The sequence below is a fragment of the Salmo salar genome, chromosome 16, assembly GCF_965601325.2.
Source record: "Salmo salar chromosome 16, fSalSal1, whole genome shotgun sequence".
NCBI classification, from domain to species: domain Eukaryota; kingdom Metazoa; phylum Chordata; class Actinopteri; order Salmoniformes; family Salmonidae; genus Salmo; species Salmo salar.
The window spans coordinates 47,829,021-47,851,226 of NC_138306.1; the positions used below are offsets into that span (position 1 = coordinate 47,829,021).

At 43.7% G+C, this 22,206-nt stretch overlaps 1 protein-coding gene across 1 annotated transcript in view; it reads left to right on the forward strand.

Annotated features, from left to right (window-relative positions):
• Positions 1-3,312: 3,312 nt before the first annotated feature.
• The window catches only part of LOC106574075 (nuclear factor 1 A-type), a 236,166-nt gene continuing 217,272 nt past the window's right edge, over positions 3,313-22,206 (forward strand). Inside the window, exon 1 of the mRNA XM_082962756.1 lies at positions 3,313-3,449. Coding sequence (XP_082818882.1) covers positions 3,354-3,449 — 96 coding nt within the window. The 5' untranslated portion in view covers positions 3,313-3,353. The remainder of the gene's footprint in view (positions 3,450-22,206) is intronic.

Here is a 22,206-nt window from a genome sequence, read left to right on the forward strand (position 1 = left end):
CAATTGCAGAAATTAATGTATGGAGGACTTCTGACAGCAAAACGCATTGTGTTGATGACATACTGATACTCGGGAAAAAGTAAGGAAGAGATAATGAAGAAAAGTCCATCTTTATCATAGCATGTAAATGGAACCAAGGGTATGATTGTCAATCTTAACTTGTAAAAACTTCACTATCTGTGAAGTGCTCTAATAACTGTAAAGCCTATCAGTGCAACACTGCCTTCTACTGGCCAGTTTATAGAGTTGAATGGCTGCTTTCTACTGGCCAGTTTATAGAGTTGAATGGCTGCTTTCTACTGGCCAGTTTATAGAGTTGAATGGCTGCTTTCTACTGGCCAGTTTATAGAGTTGACTGGCTGCTTTCTCTCTGTAGCATTGTTTTAATATCCTCAAATGTTTTGAAAGTGTTTACTTCGTTCGCTAGTTTTTAATGGGAAATCATAGTTGCTCATAAATCATAGTTGCGCATAGAACAGCTCTTAATGGTAGACATTTTATTATAATATTTTTTGCTTTTAATAAATATTGTTTTATATAACATTCCAATTTAACTGTAATTACCATCTGCATATAACATTTTAGAATGTAATTTTAGCACATATACCATGCATACCATTTGATAACATGTCACATTTATTCACCTCGGTGACAATCGTCAGTAGCAACCATATAGCAACTTAATGTCGATGTGGTCGTATTTTTTATGTAATATCAACTTTTATCAAACCTACACGTAGAATCTTTTGATTTCTTTTTTTTGGGGCGGGGGGGTGGGATCTTTTCATGTATTGCTTGATTAATTATTGTGACACAGGCCTGAAAGACTTGTCTGTGTAAATATATGCTGCAGACTAATTTGCCTTGTAATTTGCATTGTATGTGGTGATAGTGCAGACTGTAGAGGCTCTCAGGCCGCTGCTAACCTGGTATACAGTAAACGGCCCCTCGCTCGCTGTGTGACACGGCTTCTATCCCCAATCTCTCTCACACAAACGCACAGAACACGCATAACCAATCCTGAACTTCCCACAGCTCTGGTCTTTGCAAACCGTCGTCCCTACTAAATGTAACAGCAAAATGACTTACATTGCCAACCAAGGTCAGCTATGTCAAATAAAAGTAGTAGTGATTCCTTTTAATTGAGATGATATAAACAATTATTCTTTCCTCTTGACTTTTAATAATAGAGACTGCCCTGATGTCCAGAAAGTGTATTAAACTGGACTGATCCTTAAAAAGAGTAAAACAAAATAAAAAACATCTAATTTATGGTGAAAAGTAGTCCGAGAACAAGGTCTCAGAAAGCCAATTGTTTATTGAGATAACATGTTGCACATTAATATTTAATTGTTGCCTCACTTTGTTGTGATTTCTTCATCCGAGACGATACACTTTTATTTAATAAGATACTTTTTTAAAGAATTCTAATTTATAAGGTTGAATCAGATTCTCCGATTCATACTTATAGTGTTTGTATCTCAGCCATTCTGAGAAAGGTCGGGAACATTTTCTCATAATTTATTGGGGAACAAAGTGTGCTAGAAAGTGAAAAAGTGTTCACAAGAAGTGAAATTTAAGATGACCTCCCTCCAAACCCATCAGCGGGGCCTTTGGTCTTCAGAGTACCTGTGCATTTCTACTCCCCTCCCCAAAGCGCTTGCCATATCTCTGGCTGAATCAAATTCCATAGCCGCTATGCTACAATGGGAGAACTGTTTGATGGGCGCTCTGTCTCCTCCCTCCCCTGGTTCAGGTATTCCCCCTGATGAGGAACCTGAGCTTCAGAGAGCACTGGCCGGGCATCACCTCTTATGGCCCTCCAGCCCTGCTCAATGCACTTAAAGGAAAATTCCACACAAAAACTATCTTTTGGTACTTGTTTCATTAGTCCATTGTTGATATAGTCTCAAAAATGTTTTGCATGTAAGCAATCACATTTTCAAGATATTGAACTTTCAAAATACAGAAATACAGCTGGTATGCATCATATGATGCAAAAGATATGTTTAAAAATACAGAAATATAGCCGGTATGCATCATATGATGCAAAAGATATGTTTAAAAATACAGCAATACAGCCGGTATGATGCATTTTGCATCATATGATGCATAATGCAGCATTAATGCAAAACACAGCATCAAGATATCTTTAAAAATACAGAAATACAGCTGGTATGCATCATATGATGCAAAATATGTGTTTCAAAATACAGAAATACATCCAGTAGGATTAATTTTGCATCGTATGATCATGCGTTTTGCATACCGGCTGTATTTCTGTATTTTGAAAGTTATGCATCTTGAAACTTGATTGCTGACTTGCAAAACATTTTGGGACTTTGTCAGCAATGCACTAATGAAACATATATCAGAAGATAGGAGTCGTTAAAGGAAACTAACAGAGCATCATCTAATTTGATTTAGTGAGTTGATTGTACTGCATGCAATGGTGAATATGGGTAATAATAAAGTGAGGTAGTCAAGAACAGGTTGTCATTTTAAACATCAAAAATATAAATACAGAATATCTACTGTAGCCTAAACATACTCAAATATATATATTTTTAAAGTTTGGTCACTTACTTATCCTCAATACAATTTTAAAAGGCGTGAAATGTCTTCTGGACAGCATTGCTACACACAGCCTTGAATTCCTCCACATAATGTCCAGACTTTGTCTAGATAAAAAAAAATATATTAGCAGAGTGTCAAGTAAGGCAGTCAGTACAAGTGACCACCCTGTGTCAATTTCTTTTTTGGGGGGGGGGGGGATTTAGTGGATCCTTTGCTAAAATATAGACATTTGCCGGGAGAGGGAAAGGGGGGGAGCCGAAAAAAACATTGCATGATAGTCTAAGCAGTTCCATCTGTCCGGCAGAAATGTCAGCCTAATAGCCTGTAGCGCTTCAGCCCACTGCCCTCACTCCCTTTCTCTACCTGACTCTGTCCTATTAAATCTCTCCACTCCTCCCAAAAAAAGAGAGCAGAAAGTCAGGAAAATAGAAGAACTTGTGCAGACCTAAGTCAACGTGCTAGTGGTGATGGTGATGATGAAGAACAAGCCCTAATTAAAGAGGGAGAAAAAACGACCCCAGGCACTCAGTGATGTGGAAAAAGGCTCATCATTCTGGTGTTTTTTCTAAAGACGGCGCGGTCCCTGAGCAGATGACTGCCGCTCACCTTGCCACGGGGTCTGCTTCAGATTGGTTCATTGTCAAGTTTTTTTTTTTTCAGTTTTTTTTTTACCCATGATTCCATATGGTATGGAGCAGGCTACATGTTTCCCAACATGCCAGTGCGAATGTTTTCTCAATTAGGCGTCTTATCTCCGGTGAGTGCGCTAGCATCAGATGAAGCTTGCTGACAGTGTAATGGCAGGCAAAACCACGGAAGGCTCCATCAAATGGCAGCTCTGCTACGACATCTCAGCCAGGACTTGGTGGATGGTAAGTTGGCAGCAACCAAAGCTGTTTTTTTTCTTCTTCCTCCATTCTTTTTCCCCTTTTTTTTTTCTTTTAAGAAACTCTTTCCCCACCTCTTCTTTAGAGCCTTTAAAAAAAACAAAGATGTTTTTTGTGTCTTTTTTTGAAACTCAATTTTTCAACTTCACATTGAGTGGATTTTTAATGACTGTATTGTTTGTTTTTGTGTCTTGTCAATGTCACAGTCTTCTCTCTGTTGGAGCCTTGAGACTCATGTCCCTTTTGTTTTTTTCTTGTCGTCTCAATTCAGGATGTCAGATCTGAAATATTGTCCTGCCAACGATGTACTTATGTGTTCTTTTACAGTGTCCTGTTTTATAGAACATTAGTTTGGGTTCAGGAAAATAAATACCCATTTGTAGAGGAAATATTCTCACTTTTTCACAAACAACAATTCACCTGCTGACATTCATTCCAACTTTTCTGCAGTGCACAGAGCAATCAGTCCCTTCCATAAGTAAACTGATATATTTTCCAGCATCCGCTTGTCTCATCTAATTGAGGAAGGTTCAGTGACGGCGTTAAAAAAAAGAACCAAAAGGTCTCGGACCGTTTCTGTCAGACCTCTGGTTTACACTGAGGCAGCAAGTTTTTTTGCGTGGTGCATCGCACTCCACTCCTGAGCTCTGACGCCGCGCCAGCAATTAAAGCACACAGAAGGGGAAAAAAGCCCCCATGAGCCGGACCCAGTGCCGGGGCAGATTAACTTGCTTGTTGTGGTCATAGAGGCCAGACAACCTTTGACATCCTTGTTGCTCCAGCAGCGATGGGGAGAGGTTAAACTAGACGGAGAAAACAAGACAAGTGGACTTTGTAGACTGCTGAGAGACGAAGAGGGGCAGGGGGATTCACAATAGTCTATTGTGGCTAACAGATACAAATTAGTTCAGTCGGCTGGATAAAAGGGCTTTGAAACTCCCAGCGCCCTATGTTCATTAGGGGATGACTCGTTAGCCTTGGCATCATTATATTACTATTATCTTAATTATTGCCAGCGTTATTGTTTTAATTATTTTTTGAAAGGGGAGTGTGATGGTGAGCACTGGTCCTTTTCTCCACGGCAGGTTCCTTGCCAGCTTGAATAAAAGAAGATAGTTGTATTCCCAGGAGACAATGGCTGTATTATTCCTCTGTAAGAAGACCATGAACTTCAGAATTCCATTCCGTTGGCCCCCGTCTCTCTCTCATTCTCTCACCCCCTTCTCCCCTCACCCAGGCCACCTTGGCCACAGTGGCAGGCAGCAGGCAGCGCTTCATGCCTGTGTGTAGGGAACTGATGAGGGGCTGAAGGAGAGAAACGGTAACTTTACCCTGCCTGTCCCTGTCCTTATGAGTAACAGAGAAAATGTTTTTAGACCTTTGCTACAGAGGGGACCTGTTACAGAGGGGAACGAGATGGCTGGTGGTGGTACAGTGCTGGTTTTGTTTTTGGATGGCGGGGGGTAGTGATGTGTGGGCATTCCTCACTGTCTGTTGCCCTCTCTCTCTGGGACCATGGGGCTGAAGACTGGGTGTGCGGAAATGTTGTCCAGTTTATGGACTGAGTTGACTTGATTTTTTTTTTGCAATCTTTTGATGCTTTTTAAACTTTTATCCTCCTAAAAGAGCATGTAGCTTTCAGTTGGTCTCTTGTACGTGTTCTTTCATTTTTTTTAAAGTTGTCTCATGAGATACGGTAGTTGTATATGTATTTCTGAATGAAATCTGTATCCCAGCCACTGTGGATTGTCAAGGGGAGTTTGTGAACTGTACTTATACACTGTAATAACTCGTATTGGACACGTATTGTGTATAAAGCAGTGGAAGTACTGAGCTTTTAAATTAATTGAGTTATCATAGTCAATAGACATTTGTCAATAGATAAGCTGGTGCTGAATCTGTTGTCTTCTGTACAATAAATAATTGGATGTTTTGACGTTGTAATTCTAAAGAACACAATGTACTTTCAGTGCTGCTTATTAAGTGAATGTTTAATGATATGTGATGTTGCAATACATTCTTTATTTGCTCAGATTGGAATATAATTTGTAGGTTTCTATTAAAAAAGGTTTATACACAATGACATTTGAAATGTTCTGTTTTTTAGTAACCAACTTGGCAAAATCACTATCTTGTGGCAATACAAAACAATCGCCTTAAAAATTAGGAATGTTATATGCAATATAGCTGTTCGACCCAGGAAACCGCGATTAACTTTCTTCAAATTGATTTTGTTCCTATTATTAAGTAATATACTTACAATGACATGGTTATTATGGGATGCCATGGGGATTTTTTACACTGTTTGATGGAGGCTGTTTTTGTTAATTACCATTGATGACATTCCATGTGCTCCCATTCACTTTAATTTCACTGGAGGTTAAGTTGGGTTACAGCGGAAAGAGGATTATATGCTTAATTTCAAAAGGACAGTTATAGTAATTATTCCAGATTAGCACAGACAGTGACTCCTGTCAGTACACTCCACATTTGATTTATTTAAATGTGGAATTCATACATTTCTATTTGAGCTCAAATGTTTTCTATTTGGCATTCATATTTTATTGAAGACAGTCCTACCATTATCAGTTCCTGTGTTCTTCAGAATAATTCAAATATATACATATATAATTGCTTCAAGCTTTGCCACATTATTACCATTGCAAAAACACGCCTTGTAATTGTAAGGGCGCAACCCTCATTTGTAAATATATCTTGACAGATTGGTCAGAGTTTTGTTTATTGCTGAAAAGTCCACATTTTCTAAAATGTTATTAGGAAAGAAGTGGCCTACAAAACAGTATATTCTTTCCCTATTAGTAATGAATTGAGCTTTGTCAGTTATCTGGCAGTTACCACATCATCTGCTGTATGTTTTGTGTGAGCTGTTCTATAGGCTACCTTAAATTGTATTATTATTTCCTGTTCATTCTAGGGAGCATTTTACCTCTGGTATGGCTGTGGTTTCTACACATTTGTCACCGTCCTGTTAAATACAGGGGATGTAGAAACCTTTCTCCACTTATTTTTAAATGACTACACTAGCAGTATGAGTGGCGCAGCAGTCTAAGGCACTGCATCTCAGTGCTAGAGGCATCACTACAGACCCTGGTTTGATTCCAGGCTGAATCACAACCGGCTGTGATTGGGCGTCCAATAGGACGGTGCACAATTGGCCCAGAATCATCCGGGTTAGGGGAGGGTTTGGCAGTCATTGTAAATAAGAATTTGTTCTTAACTGACTTGCCTGGTTAAATAAAGGTTCAATAAAAAAAGATTCACCAATTTTAATACGTACATTTAAAAAATAATCTTGTACAGCTTGTTTATTTGAAATGCATTTCCCAAATTAAAAGTTATGACGTCCTATTTTAGTGGACCATCTTGTAGATTCATTTATATTTCATGAATTTCATCATTGCAAGGTTTTCATAAAAGGGCTTTCATGATGACCAGTTCAAATACACATCAGCATTGAGTGCTCCCTGGCTTTAGTCAGTTTTGATCGAGCTGCACTGTAGGTTTGCTATCTTTTGTAGCACACATCCAAATGACACTTGTCACAAATGTTTCAGTCTGTGCACTTACCCTTCTGTGTGCCTACTTTTCTACCTACCATGCTTGCTTTCATCTTTCCTCATACTTCACGCAATGGTCTATTTGCATTTTTGTAATTAGCAAGTTTCTCTACCTTGACATTTATTTAGTAACCGTTCCTGTTTAATTTTGTAAAAAAAGAGTCCATAGTTTTTTTTTGATTTTGAAGTGCCAGTAGCAGGCGTCAAAGTATCACCTCTTTCTGATATGTGGGTGGATATTATTCTATTTTACATGTACCCTATATTTAAAGTGTTACTCAACGTTTAGTCTTTTGAGAGGTGGCGGGGGGCTGGGGCTCCCGTGCAGTGGCTGTGTCGAGCCTCTCTGTATGTTTTAAAGGTATCCAGGCTTTGTTTGAAGTCGGCCACTGTAATTAACCCTGCTTGTGCCTGGGCTCTGGGGGTTGCGAACCACCAGCCCGTTAACAACGCGCTCATGTCATATTCCACCACCGGAGGGGCTAATGAGATTTCAACTGCTCTACAAGTGTCGCTCCTATAATCCACTTGTTAGTGAGTAGACCCCCCCCCCCCCCCCCATCAGGCAAATGTGCACCGTGCGTGTGTGTGTACAGTATCTGTTCCTACTGTAAGTGTTAGTGGGCATATGCATATGAGTGTGTGAGAGCCAGTGTCGGAGAGAGGGAGGGGGTATGGCGTGAGGGCATAAAATAATTACCATACAGTCATTTAACACTACCCCCAACGCCCTCCCAAACCCTGCTCCAACTAGGGCTTGATTTTGGCGGGAGATATCATCTCAAATTTTCTACTGCTCGAGTTTCTGCACCTCTTCTAGTATATTAGCTCAAAAGTATTGTGGAGCTTCTGCACCTAAATATAAACAGTACCGGCACCTATTTCAGTCAAGTACTGGCTGTCATTGTTGTTTTTTCACTCCAAACAACAATCTGCCCTGAAGAACATCAACTCTGAGTACCTATGTCAGTAGATGTTCTTCATAATTGGTGTTGATGATTTTATTGTCTCTAATTGCAGTTGTTTATTCAGGATTCAAATTATTCAATTGAATTGCTCTCTTGGGGCAACAAGGTTCAAACCCTGATTGGTCAACTTGATGAATCAGGTCTTTGTGTCTAACGATTCAGCGGCTTTGTGCTCCCTTGTTGCCTTCGTATTCTGTGCGAGGTCATGTTCATTAGCCAGCCCTCACGTTTATCTGATGACCTGGCACCCAGATTAAGGCTAAGGCCAAATCTACAAGTGCCCAAACAATTCTAGATTGTGTAGACTCACCAAAAGATTTAGTTTGTCTATGGTAGATAAAGAAAAGATAATGTGTCCACATCGGTTGTGACTCCGTCTCATAGTTGACGAAAGGACTTCAGCATTGTTGCAGAAGTGAACAGTTTGAGGTTTTAAATGTCGGCTTTATGCTCCATTGACATTAAAATACATTAATGTCCATATTGCTTTGCTCCACACACTCAATAGTCGATAATCAGTTTTGATCATTTTAGCGTCTCAATTTGTCACACTAATCTACCGTTCCACCATGTAACCGTCACAAAAGGACATGAAAACGTCTGAATGTTTGGGCCACGTTCCTGCTACGTGTGTGTAGGAGTTACAGTGTTAGTGTCATATTGTGCGGAAGATGTTTCCAATTTGGTCTCTGCCATGGACGAGCGAGACGTGATTAGAGAGGAGGAAATTGGAGGATTAAAATTGTCTGCTTGAACTTCCTGAACACTTGGTTGAACACTGCATGCTTGCTTGCTCTCTCTCTCTCTGTCTCTCTGTCTTTCTCTGTCTCTCTCGCTCGCTCTCTCTGTCTGTCTCTCTGTCTCTGCCTGAGCAGCTGTACACCATAGGCCCTACAGCTTGGGAGGTAAGTGTCTACTGGTTCACAGTAGACGTGTGTGTGTGTGTGTGTGTGTGTGTGTGTGTGTGTGTGTGCGCGTGCGTGTGTGTGTGTGTGTGTGTGTGTGTGTGTGCGCGTGCGTGCGTGCGCGCCCACCGGTGTTGCACAGTGTGAACTAGCTCCTAGTGCGTCAGGCTGTCAGCTGGGTCTGTATCAACGACCTGGGATTCTCTGACCTTATGACCACAGTAACATTACAAATGGTGTTAGTCCTTTGTCCTCTAGGATGGGATATGTGTATGATATTTAATGGAAACTTGCGTTATTGTTTTTTTTAAATTCACACTGAACTACAACTGTTTACTTTTGTTGCCGTTATATATTGTTGCAAATATACTGCAGATACACTATACTGTAGATACACTACATTGTAGATACACCATACACTGTGTGGTATCATTTCAGGTCTTGGTGAAATTAGCTTATCTTTGTTGTTCTACCAGTGGTATGTGCACGTTGAGGAGTTGAATTTCTTTTGAATGGATGGGGTTTATGGTGGAGTAGGTTTAGGATGCAGGAGTTTTAGGATGGAGGGGGTTTATGGTGGAGGGGGTTTATGGTGGAGGGGGTTTAGGATGGGAGGAGTTTTAGGATGGAGGGGGTTTATGGTGGCGGGGGTTTATGGTGGAGGGGGTTTATGGTGGAGGGGGTTTAGGGTGGAGGGGGTTTAGGGTGGAGGGGGTTTAGGGTGGAGGGGGTTTAGGATGGGAGGAGTTTTATGGTGGAGGGGGTTTATGGTGGAGGGGGTTTATGGTGGAGGGGGTTTATGGTGGAGGGGGTTTAGGATGCAGGAGTTTTAGGATGGAGGGGGTTTATGGTGGAGGGGGTTTATGGTGGAGGGGGTTTAGGATGCAGGAGTTTTAGGATGGAGGGGGTTTATGGTGGAGGGGGTTTATGGTGGATGGGGTTTATGGTGGAGGGGGTTTAGGGTGGAGGGGGTTTAGGATGGGAGGAGGTTTAGGATGGAGGGGGTTTATGGTGGAGGGGGTTTAGGATGCAGGAGTTTTAGGATGGAGGGGGTTTATGGTGGAGGGGGTTTATGGTGGAGGGGGTTTATGGTGGAGGGGGTTTAGGGTGGAGGGGGTTTAGGATGGGAGGAGGTTTAGGATGGGAGGAGGTTTAGGATGGGAGGAGGTTTAGGATGGGAGGGGTTTAGGATGGGAGGGGGTTTAGGATCTTCAGCTTCTTTTTGCAATATTGTAGTGGAACATTCTGAATGACTTAAGCAAAAGGCCGTAATATCCGTTCATATGTCGTGTCTTAGGCACAAAAACATGCCTCAGGGTGTTTTTGCTTTCTTTTTGTTGCGATGTTACATCTGAGGAGAAAGACCATAGGAGACAGATTTGGAATAGTTCCCTCAGACGTTCCACAGTACTTCTTCTTTTGCTACATTTAGATGATGCTTATTTTTGATAATATTAATGACCAGTCAGTCTCAGGCAATTCACAGCCCCAATGACCATCTGCATGTGACGATGTTCTTGGATGCAGATGGATATTAATGAGGCTTAGTGGAGGGCTCTCATTTGGCACCTGGTGATGTTGTGAACAGGAGAGGAGCAGGAAGGAGAAAATCAGCTTTGGGTCGAGTCTGTGTGAAAATAGACAAGAACTGAGGATGAGACGTTTGGGATTCAGTCCAGGCTATTTAAATTGAAAAACAACAAACCATTCTTGCCTGATTTGATCTAAATGTTTATTTTGTCATTTATTTTAGGTTATCAGTCGTATGTGTCTGAATAATATTATTTTATTCAGACAAATGTCCTCTTCTCCCTCTATCCCCATCTCCCTCTGTCCTCCTGTTCTCTCTCTATCCCCATCCGTCTCTCTGTCCTCCTCTTCTCTCTATCTATCCCCATCTCCCCCTCTTTCCTCCTCTTCTCTCTATCCCCATCTCCCCCTCTTTCCTCCTCTTCTCTCTCTATCCCCATCTCCCCCTCTTTCCTCCTTTTCTCTCTCTATCCCCATCTCCCTCTCTGTCCTCCCCTCTTCTCTTGCTCTCTATCCCCATCTCCCTCTGTCCTCCCTCTTCTCTCGCTCTCTACCCCCATCTCCCTCTCTGTCCTCCTCTCTCTATCCCCATCTCCCTCTCTGTCCCTCCCCAGAGAACGATGGCTACTGGCCAAGACAGCTGGCTCTTTGGGCCACTCTGGTGCCGTTTTTCGAGGCTTGGATTGTCGGGGGCTTGTCCTGCTGGGGGAGTGGGGGAGGAAACCATGGGAGTAGAAGAACATGCTCCATTATAGACCTGAGACTGAGACAGACAGATATCAGTAACTGACCCACTGTGATTTCCACTCTGGGGGATTCATGCTGGAGTCAGTTTGTGACTTGTTAGCATACAGAATTTTTCACATTCTTACTGTCGATGGGCTACTTTCATTATCCCCCAGTGCATTGGAGTTTAGCTGAGTGGCAGGTGTATGAGTGGAAACACAGCCACACTATAGTAGCTTGTTTCCTCTAGCACAGTTCCTGGGTGTTTGGTGGTGGGCAGCACACTGTGGTAGCGTGGGAAGGCGTATGTGAACGCTGTCTCACTCAGCAGGGACTTAGACTGCCTCTCTCTACGTCTCTCTCTCTCTCCTCTCTTTCGTGCAAACCCTCTCACTCTCTTTCACACACTTTCTCTTTTTCTCTCCCTGCTCTCGCTCTCTATTTCTGCCCCCTCTCTTTCCCTCATCTCTCTCTCTCTAAACCTAAGGGGAGCGGTGCTAAACAAAGTGGGGATTGTTTTTCCCTCTGCCATGGCTCTGTGCCACTCAAGGCACAATATCAAACAATCATGGACACTGGCTCATGCATATGCTGTCTTCCTCACAGTTTGGTAATGCTCGGTTTTCCAACCCTGGCTGTTTCCCTGGCTCCAACCAGGAAATGCTCCTTTTGTTTGTTTACGGAGTTTAGTAAGCTGTAAAATAGCTTTTAATGTCTCTGTTAATCTATATTTACTATTTGTGAAGGAGTGGTATTGATTTGTAGAAGTGTGTGTTCTTTTGGGAGTTTTCCTTTTGTAATAGCCACAAAAAAATGGAAATGGATTCCAGAAATGCCATCTGGTATTTGGAGGAGGTGTGTGTACGTGCTGAAAAGTGATAATTTTCTCTCCATAGCTCGCTTCTTGGTCTCTAGCTACCCGCCACTTTGCTGCCAAAAAAAGGTGTCAGTCTCTCCAGTAAAAGGGAGGTAGGTAGGGGGGTGTTTGGTGATGACTGAGGGAAAGATGGTTTGTTGGCGTAACTGGATCCTTACCCGTATTTATTCACTTTTGACACTTCTCTCTCCATCTTCCTCCACCATGACTATCTGAAGGCAGCATATACTACATGACCAAAAGTATGTGGACACCTGCTCATTTAACATCTCATTCCAAAATCATGGGCATTAATATGGATTTGGTCCCCCCATTGCCTCTAAAACAGCCTCCACTCTTCTGGGAAGGTTTTCCACTAGATGTTGGAACATTACTGCGGGGACTTGCTTCCATTTAGCCACAAGAAGATTTGTGAGGTTGGGCACTGAAGTTGGGCGATTAGGCCTGGCTCGCAGTCGGCGTTCCAATTCATTCTAAAGGTGTTCGATAGGGTTGAGGTCAGGGCTCTGTGCAGGCCAGTCAAGTTCTTCCACACCGATCTCGACAAACCATTTCTGTATGGACCTTGCTTTGTGCACGGGGGCATTGTCATGCTGAAACAGGAAAGGGCCTTCCCCAAACTGTTGCCATAAAGTTGGAAGCACAGAATCATCTAGAATTTCATTGTATGCTGTAGTGTTAAGATTTCCCTTCACTGGAACTAAGGGGCCTAGCCCAAACCATGAAAAACAGCCCCAGACCATTATTCCTCCTCCACCAAACTTTACAGTCGGCACTATGCATTTGGGCAGGTAGCGTTCTCCTGCTAGATGGTGAAACGTGATTCATTACTCTAGAGAATGCTTTTCCACTGCTCCAGAGTCCAATGGCGACAAGCTTTACACCACTCCAGCCGATACTTGGCATTGCGCATGGTGATCTTAGGCTTGTGTGCAGCTGCTCGGCCATGGAAAACCATTTCATGAAGCTCCTGATGAACAGTTCTTGTGCTGACGTTGCTTCCAGCGGCAGTTTGGAACTCGGTTGTGAGTGTTGCAACCGAGGGCAGACAATTTTTACGCTCTACGCGCTTCAGCACTCAGCGGTCCCATTCTCTGAGCTTGGGTGGCCTACCACTTCGCGGCTAGATGTTTCCACTTCACAATCACAGCACTTACGGTTGACCGGGGCAGCTCTAGCAAGGCAGATATTTGACGAACTGACTTGTTGGAAAGGTGCCCATCTTTATGATGGTACCACATTGAAAGTCACTGAGCTCTTCTGTAAGGCCATTTTACTACCAATGTTTGTCTGTGGAGATTGAATGCCTGTGTGCTCGATTTTATACACCTGTCAGCAACGGGTGTGGCTGAAATAGCCGGATCCACTAATTTCAAGTGGTGTCCACATACTTTTGTATATATAGTATGCCTTACATGGTAATATCCACTCTTTTTGGTTTCATTATGGAATCACAATCATGAGCCATTAGGATGACCATTCCAGTCAGAGATAGGACATCTCCCTGTCAGAGTTGTAAATTAGGAATTGAAACTTCCCTGTGTTTTAAATATTGGGGCTCAGATTTCACTGCTCTGACCTTACACCCATGTGTATAATGGTGACTGTGACTTTGGCATAGTGAATGAGTAATTCCATCTGATTGTAGGCTCTGTGAAGCCCCAGTGTTGCCCTGCTGTAAGACCTGCTCACTAACTGTCATGTGTTTGGCCCCAGTCTCTGTTTGGCCCCAGACTCCATTCATACAGAGAGACATGAAATATGAACCATATTTGTGGGGTGCACAGCTGATTAAGCTCAAGATTAACGTGTGTGTGTGTGTGTGTGTGTGTGTGTAAAGGAGAGATCTCTCATCTAAACATGATAATGCGTAATGGTTTCATCTCAATAATTGTTGATCATTTTTAATCAGTCTCAGTTATACATTTCAAATGTTTCTTCATCACACCAGACTAAGCCACTGGCCTCTTTTTTTAATGATTGCTAATGCATCCCTGTGTATTTCCTGACCCACTAAGACTTTAAAACCAATAACGCTGATTACCAGAATAGCCCACCAACAATTAAACAAATGAGCTAGCCATTCCAGCAAATAAAATCAAGATTGCTACTTAGTTCATTTAAAAGGGCGGGGCTGGATTAGGTGAGCTAATGCGGAGAGGTGATTTGGAGCTTTGACAGTTCTGTGGCTGGGTGGCAACGCTGCAGGGACACGCAGAGGACAGCAGCAGGAGCGGACAGATGTCAGAAATCCGATTAAAACAAGGAAAAGAGAAGAGACCCTCCCTAACAACTACTGACACCCTCCAACGCGTCGCATGGCAACACAAGAGTTTGCCTATTTACCAGAGATCATGGAAGCGCCACTCATGCAACCCTTCCTGCCATGAATGTCCTCACTCCTCTCACCCATTGGTGAAGTATCTGAACAACAAGGTCTGAAGAGTGTTTTTACATCTGGAATTGAACTGGCAGGTGATGACAGGATAACTTCTCATTTGTTTTTGCAGCGTCTGGCCGCTGCCATTATCGCTTCTCTAAAACCCTGCAGGTTAAGCTTCTACTCTCAACAGTCTAAACTGTGCCCAGTCATCTGAAGGGAATAAAAAGATTCTCAGAGGAGTTTTTCAGCATCCCAACCCATGCAGGGTCAGCTAATTCCCCATAAACGCAAATGTAGAATGATCACCCTTTTTATCTGCGTGTGTAACAACTCCTGCTCCGTTTTGTCCCGTGGCCAGCCTTTCACCCCCCCATTCCGCCCATCTAATTAAGTTGATTCAGAGTGCTGCCTGTGCAGGCGCAGGACCCCATTACTTACGGCTGTCCAGGCAGGGACACCTGCTGACCCCGCCGAGCCGGTCACCCATGTTCCACACTCCTCCAACAGGGGGAGCCGCGGACTCCCTGAACCCAGGGGAGGGCGAGCAGCTGGCGGGGGCATCTACAGAGGTCGATCTCACCTCCAAATCCCCCACCTCTCTCCTCACACAAAGACAGGAAGTTCTCACGGGGGGGGCAGTGTTCTTTTTTTTATTACTCTTAGCTCAGAGTGAGCAGAGCCATGGAGAATGTCCCTGTAGCTGCTCCTCACACTGATCTCAGAACAGTGCTAAATGGGAGTGAGAAAGGCAGAGGATGAAGTGGTGGCTGTAAAAGTGGAGGTTGACTCTAAGAGATCCAGAGGACTGGCTGGCGTCTCTCCTCCCCCCATGGCGGATTAAGCTGGGAGCCAGCTGCAGCCGGGGGACAGGCTGCCACGGGCCACTCCAAGGTGACCCCTGGCAAAGCTGGCAGCACATCTGTAGCCCTGCCTGGCACGTCCAGGAGCACCAGGCCCCTGCGCTGGCTGGCCTGGCCGGCTGGCAGGGAAACCTAGCAGGGGGCTGGCTGTCCTCCTGCTGCCTGGCATGGGGGAAGACCAGAGGGGGCCAGAGGGTAAGACACAGGATGTGGTAGGGGTACGGAGCACAGCCTGGGAAGTCAGGGAGGTGGGTCAGCATGGAGACGGTAGAGAACGGGGGTAGATGTAAAGATGTTAAGACATCATTTAAACCTGACGGAGTCCATTATTACCAAGTATCAGATCCTAGATGGACAGATGCAGACAGAGGAAAGACCTTACAGCACAGAGTAATACTGATACGTTCTCTCTTTCCACGTTTAGCTCTTGAGTGTGAGTACATACAGTGCATTCAGACTTTTTCCACATTTTGTTACGTTACAGCCTTATTCTAAAATGTATTAAATACATTTTCTCCCCTTATCAATCTACACACAATACCCCATAATGACAAAGCAAAAACTGTTATTTATATACACTGCTCAAAAAAATAAAGGGAACACTTAAACAACACAATGTAACTCCAAGTCAATCACACTTCTGTGAAACCAAACTGTCCACTTAGGAAGCAACACTGATTGACAATAAATTTCACATGCTGTTGTGCAAATGGAATAGACAACAGGTGGAAATTATAGGCAATTAGCAAGACACCCCCAATAAAGGAGTGGTTCTGCAGGTGGTGACCACAGACCACTTCTCAGTTCCTATGCTTCCTGGCTGATGTTTTGGTCACTTTTGAATGCTGGCGGTGCTTTCACTCTAGTGGTAGCATGAGACGGAGTCTACAACCCACACAAGTGGCTCAGGTAGTGCAGCTCATCCAGGATGGCACATCAATGCGAGCTGTGGCAAGAAGGTTTGCTGTGTCTGTCAGCGTAATGTCCAGAGCATGGAGGCGCTACCAGGAGACAGGCCAGTACATCAGGAGACGTGGAGGAGGCCGTAGGAGGGCAACAACCCAGCAGCAGGACCGCTACCTCCGCCTTTGTGCAAGGAGGAGCAGGAGAAGCACTGCCAGAGCCCTGCAAAATGACCTCCAGCAGGCCACAAATGTGCATGTGTCTGCTCAAACGGTCAGAAACAGACTCCATGAGGGTGGTATGAGGGCCCGACGTCCACAGGTGGGGGTTGTGCTTACAGCCCAACACCGTGCAGGACGTTTGGCATTTGCCAGAGAACACCAAGATTGGCAAATTCGCCATTGGCGCCCTGTGCCCCTCACAGATGAAAGCAGGTTCACACTGAAAACATGTGACAGACGTGACAGAGTCTGGAGACGCCGTGGAGAACGTTCTGCTGTCTGCAACATCCTCCAGCATGACCGGTTTGGCGGTGGGTCAGTCATGGTGTGGGGTGGCATTTCTTTGGGGGGCCGCACAGCCCTCCATGTGCTCACCAGAGGTAGCCTGACTGCCATTAGGTACCGAGATGAGATCCTCAGACCCCTTGTGAGACCATATGCTGGTGCGGTTGGCCCTGGGTTCCTCCTAATGCAAGACAATGCTAGACCTTATGTGGCTGGAGTGTGTCAGCAGTTCCTGCAAGAGGAAGGCATTGATGCTATGGACTGGCCCGCCCGTTCCCCAGACCTGAATCCAATTGAGCACATCTGGGACATCATGTCTCGCTCCATCCACCAACGCCACGTTGCACCACAGACTGTCCAGGAGTTGGCGGATGCTTTAGTCCAGGTCTGGGAGGAGATCCCTCAGGAGACCATCCGCCACCTCATCAGGAGCATGCCCAGGCGTTGTAGGGAGGTCATACAGGCACGTGGAGGCCACACACACTACTGAGCCTCATTTTGACTTGTTTTAAGGACATTACATCAAAGTTGGATCAGCCTGTAGTGTGGTTTTCCACTTTAATTTTGAGTGTGACTCCAAATCCAGACCTCCATGGGTTGATAAATTGGATTTCCATTGATTATTTTTGTGTGATTTTGTTGTCAGCACATTCAACTATGTAAAGAAAAAAGTATTTAATAAGATTATTTCATTCATTCAGATCTAGGATGTGTTATTTTAGTGTTCCCTTTATTTTTTTGAGCAGTGTATTTTTTTGCACATTTATTACAAATAAACAGATATCTTACTTACATAAGTATTCAGACCCTTTGCTATGAGACTCGAAATTGAGCTGAGGGGCATCATGTTTCCGTTGATTATCCTTAAGATGTGTCTACGACTTGATTGGAGTCCACCTGTGGTAAATTCAATTGATTGGACATGATTTGGAAAGGCACACACCTGTCTATATGATCACTGTGCAATTGCTTCTGTTAGAAATACAAAAATGACCAAAGCCAAACACGTTATATTTTTAAAAGACATTTTGGACAATTTGATGAGCAAAGCGTTCTTTCATCATCTGTACCATAATATTGACAGGGTAAGTCTGATTCCCGATGTTGAGACTGCCTGGGACTATTTTTATATGAAATTTGTGTCCATTTGTGTTAAGCATGCCCCTGTGTAGAAATTTAGGATCAGTGGAAGGGACAGTCCCTGGTTTTCAGATAACTTGGCAGAATTAATTAGAAAGAAAAATGTCTCTTGGGCTCAAGCTAGACAAACAAATGCTCCTGTTGACTGGGCCTCCTTCAGAGCACTAAGGAACAAATGCACAGGATTGATCAGGAAGTCCAAATCAGATGTCTATCTAAATGCAGTCACAGAGAACCTAAACAACCATACCAAGTTCTGGAAGCTAATCAACTCAGTGTCAGGTTCCCCAGGCGCTCTCATTTGTTGACTTCTGTAACCGTAAAAGCATTGGTTTCATGCATGTTAACACTAGAAGCCTCCTCCCTAAGTTTGTTTTATTCACTGCTTTAGCACACTCCGCCAACCCGGATGTTCTAGCCATGTCTGAATCCTGGCTTAGGAAGGCCACCAAAAATCCTGAAATTTCCATCCCTAACTATTAACATTTTCCGACAAGATAGAACTGCCAAAGGGGGCGGAGTTGCAATCTACTGCGGAGATAGCCTGCAGAGTTCTGTATTACTATCCAGGTCTGTGCCCAAACAATTCGAGCTCCTTTAAAAAATCCACCTTTCCAGAAATAGGTCTCTCACTGTTGCCGCTTGTTATAGACCCCCTTCAGCCCCCAGCTGTGCCCTGGACACCACATGTGAATTGATCGTCCCCCCATTTATCTTCAGAGTTCATACTGTAAGTAATAATATGCGCTCCAGCAGGTATATTGCGCTGGTCATCCCCAAAGCCAACACTTCCTTTGGCCGCCTTTCCTTCCAGTTCTCTGCTGCCAATGACTGGAACGAATTGCAAAAATCTCTGAAGCTGGAGTCTTATATCGCTCTCTCTAACTTTAAGCATCAGCTGCCTGAGCAGCTTACCGATCACTGTACCTGTACACAGCCCATCTGTAAATAGCACACCCAACTATCTCATCCCCATATTATTACTTATCCTCTTGCTCTTTTGCACCCCAGTATCTACTTGCACATCGTCATCTGCACATATATCACTCCAGTGTTAATGATAATTTGTAATTATTTTCGCCTCTATGGCCTATTTATTGCCTACCTCCCTACTCTTCTACATTTGCACGGACTGTACATAAATAGAAAGATATTTATTTTATTTTTGTGTTATTGACTGTACGTTTGTTTATGTGTAACTGTGTTGTTTTTGTCGCACTGCTTTGCTTTATCTTGGCCAGGTCTCAGTTGTAAATGAGAACTTGTTCTCAACTGGCCTATCTGGTTAAATAAAGGTAAAATAAAATAAATAAATAATGTATCCTCTGGCCTTCCTGACCATTTAATGATGGATTCTACTGAAGTGAAGGATAAAGCCGATATTGTAGGGGTTTTTAACAAGGACTTCATATCTACTGGTTCAGTTTTTGATAATGGTGGGGCCCAGGCCTCAAATGTAAGCTCTGTTACAGTAAACTATGATATAGGCCCTCATGTGAACCATTTTAACTTAAAGCCTGTTTCTTATGCTGAGGTCTATAAAGCACTAAAGGCAATAGACACTAAAAAGTCTGCAGGTCCAGACAACCTGGATCCCTACCTCTTAAAGGTAGCAGCTGGTATTACTGAATTATTACTGTGGCTCACCATTTCAACTCGAGTCTCTTGACCAATTCCATACGCAGCATTTGGAAATCAGCTTATGACCCCCAGTGCTATAGGGTAGAGATCCCTCAGATGCTAATAACTATCGTCCTATCTCCAAACTCCCTATCCTGGCCAAAGTTTATGAATCCCTAGTGAACTCACAGTTAAAAAAAACATCTTCATTGAAAAGTACATACTGAGTGGGGTTCAGTCTGGCTTTAGATCGGGGAACAGCACCACAACTGCAGCAATAGCAGTGGCAAATGACATCATAAATGCACTTGATAAAAAGCAACATTGTGCTGCCCATGTTTGTTGATTTATCAAAGGCATTTGATTTAGGTGACCATTAATTGTTGCTAGCTAGACTCAGTAACATTGGTCTCAGTGAAGGGGCAGTAAATTGGTTTAGGAGCTATCTTTCTGACAGAACACTATGTATATACTGACAATCACAAGTCTAGTTATCTTGAGGTTAATAGAGGTGTGCCCCAGGGTTCCATTTTAGCTTCTGTGTTGTTCTCAATTTGTATTAATGATTTGGGAAATGGGCTGCAACCAGCAAAGCTGCATCTATATGCAGATGATACAGTTATATATTAATGTGCTCCTTCTCTGGTTCAGGCTGTTGAAGAGCTCCAGACTGCTTTTCAGTTACTGCAGGCCTCCCTTTATGGGCTCAAACTGGTCTTGAATGTACAAAAAAACTAAATTCTTGACCTTTACCAGATCTTGCCCTCAGCCAGAGAAGGTTAGCATTGACACATCTGGTGGCTTATCCATTGAAAGTGTCATCCTACAAATACCTAGGTATATGGTTGGATGACAAGTTGTCCTTTAAAGTTCATATGGCTAATCTTGTGAGGAAGCTTCAATTGAAATGTAGTTTTTATTTTCGTAATAAGGCTCCCGCTTATGGCTAGAAAGAAGCTTGTTCAGGCCACTTTTCTCTCCGTAATTTATTATGGTGACTTGCTGTATATGCATGCAGCCTCCTCCATCTTACAGAGACGACTTTGTTTATCATCAATCAATCAAATGTATTTATAAAGCCATTTCTTCATCAGCTGATGTTACAAAGTGCTATACAGAAACCCAGCCTAAAAGTCCAAACAGCAAGCAATGCAGATGTAGAATGATGTATCACGCATCCTTGCGCTTTATTACAAATGCCAAGTCACTCACCCACTATTGCACCTTGTACCAAATGGTAGGTTGGCAAGTATTAGGCAAGACTGCCTTCTCGTCTTGTGCACCAGAGGCATAGAATAGTCTACAATCCATGCTTAATTTAGATATGTTAGTGCCACTGAATTAATTTAAAATATTGATGGGACACTCTGTTACGGAGGACTGTAAATGCTTTTTTTTAGGCTGGATCATGTTGTATTGTTTTGTATGTTTTAATTCTGTAATGTATTGATTGTTGCTGCCTTCTTGGCCAGGTCTCCCTTGAAAAAGAGACTCTAGCTCTCAATGGCCTTTTCCTGGTTAAATGAAGGTGAAATAAAATATAAGGTCCCACAGTTCACAGTGAATTTCAGAGCAAAAACAAAGCCATGAGGTCGAAGGAATTGTCCGTAAAGCTCAGAGACAGGATTGTGTCGAGGCATAGATCTGAGGAAGGGTACCATAACATTTCTGCAGCATTGAAGCTCCCCAAGAACACAGTGGCCTCCAGGGAAGAAGTTTAGAACCACCAAGACTCTTCCTAAAACTAGCTGCCTGGCCAAACTGAGCAATCGGGGTAGAAGGGCCTTGGTCGGGGGGGGGTTGGTGGTGGGGGAGGTGCTGTTGGTGGTGGGGGAGCCAGCGAAGGCAACCATCTGTCCAGAGGAGCAAGGTGACCCACTGGGCTGGCAGACAAGGCAGGCAGGTGTTCACACATTACAGCCACATGGGCTCCCTTTCTGGGCCTGGAGTATGTACATAAGATTATAATGTGTTTTTCCTTGAGCACACTGGGGAGAAAATGGTGCTTGGCTAATCTGAATCCCACACCGGTCTCTGATGTGGGATGGCCCAAGGAGGTGGGATGGAGGAGTTAGTCAGGGTTGGAGACACAGAGACCATGTAAATCCCTGTCAATTCAGTTGTTCAGTAGCATGCCTTTGAAGCCCATGTATGCAGGCTATTAGATATTTAATATATTTACATTTATGTCATTTAGCAGACGCTCTTATCCAGAGCGACTTACAAATTGGTGCATTCACCTTATGATATCCAGTGGAACAACCACTTTACAGTAGTACATCTATATTTTTTGGGGGGGAGGGTGGGGGGGGAGGGTTAGAAGGATTACTTAATCCTATCCCAGGTATTCCTTAAAGAGGTGGGGTTTCAGGTGTCTCCGGAAGGTGGTGATTGACTCCGCTGTCCTGGCATCGTGAGGGAGCTTGTTCCACCACTTGGGTGCCAGAGCAGCGAACCGTTCTGACTGGGCTGAGCGGGAACTGTGCTTCCGCAGAGGTAGGGGTAGGCAGGCGGTAGGGAGGCGAGCAGGGCCTTGGTCGGGGGGGGGGTATCCTTCACTTCATTAGAATCCATCATTAAATGGTCAGGAAGGCCAGAGGATACATTATTATTATTTTTTTTAATTTAGTGGTGGTTCTGTATGGCGATGGGTCTGTTGAGGAGAAATTGGTATTCCCTCCTGAAGTCCCTCCACCCTGGCCCTTGACCTCCACTGTGGCCTGGAGAAAGTGAGAGCGCCGACCGG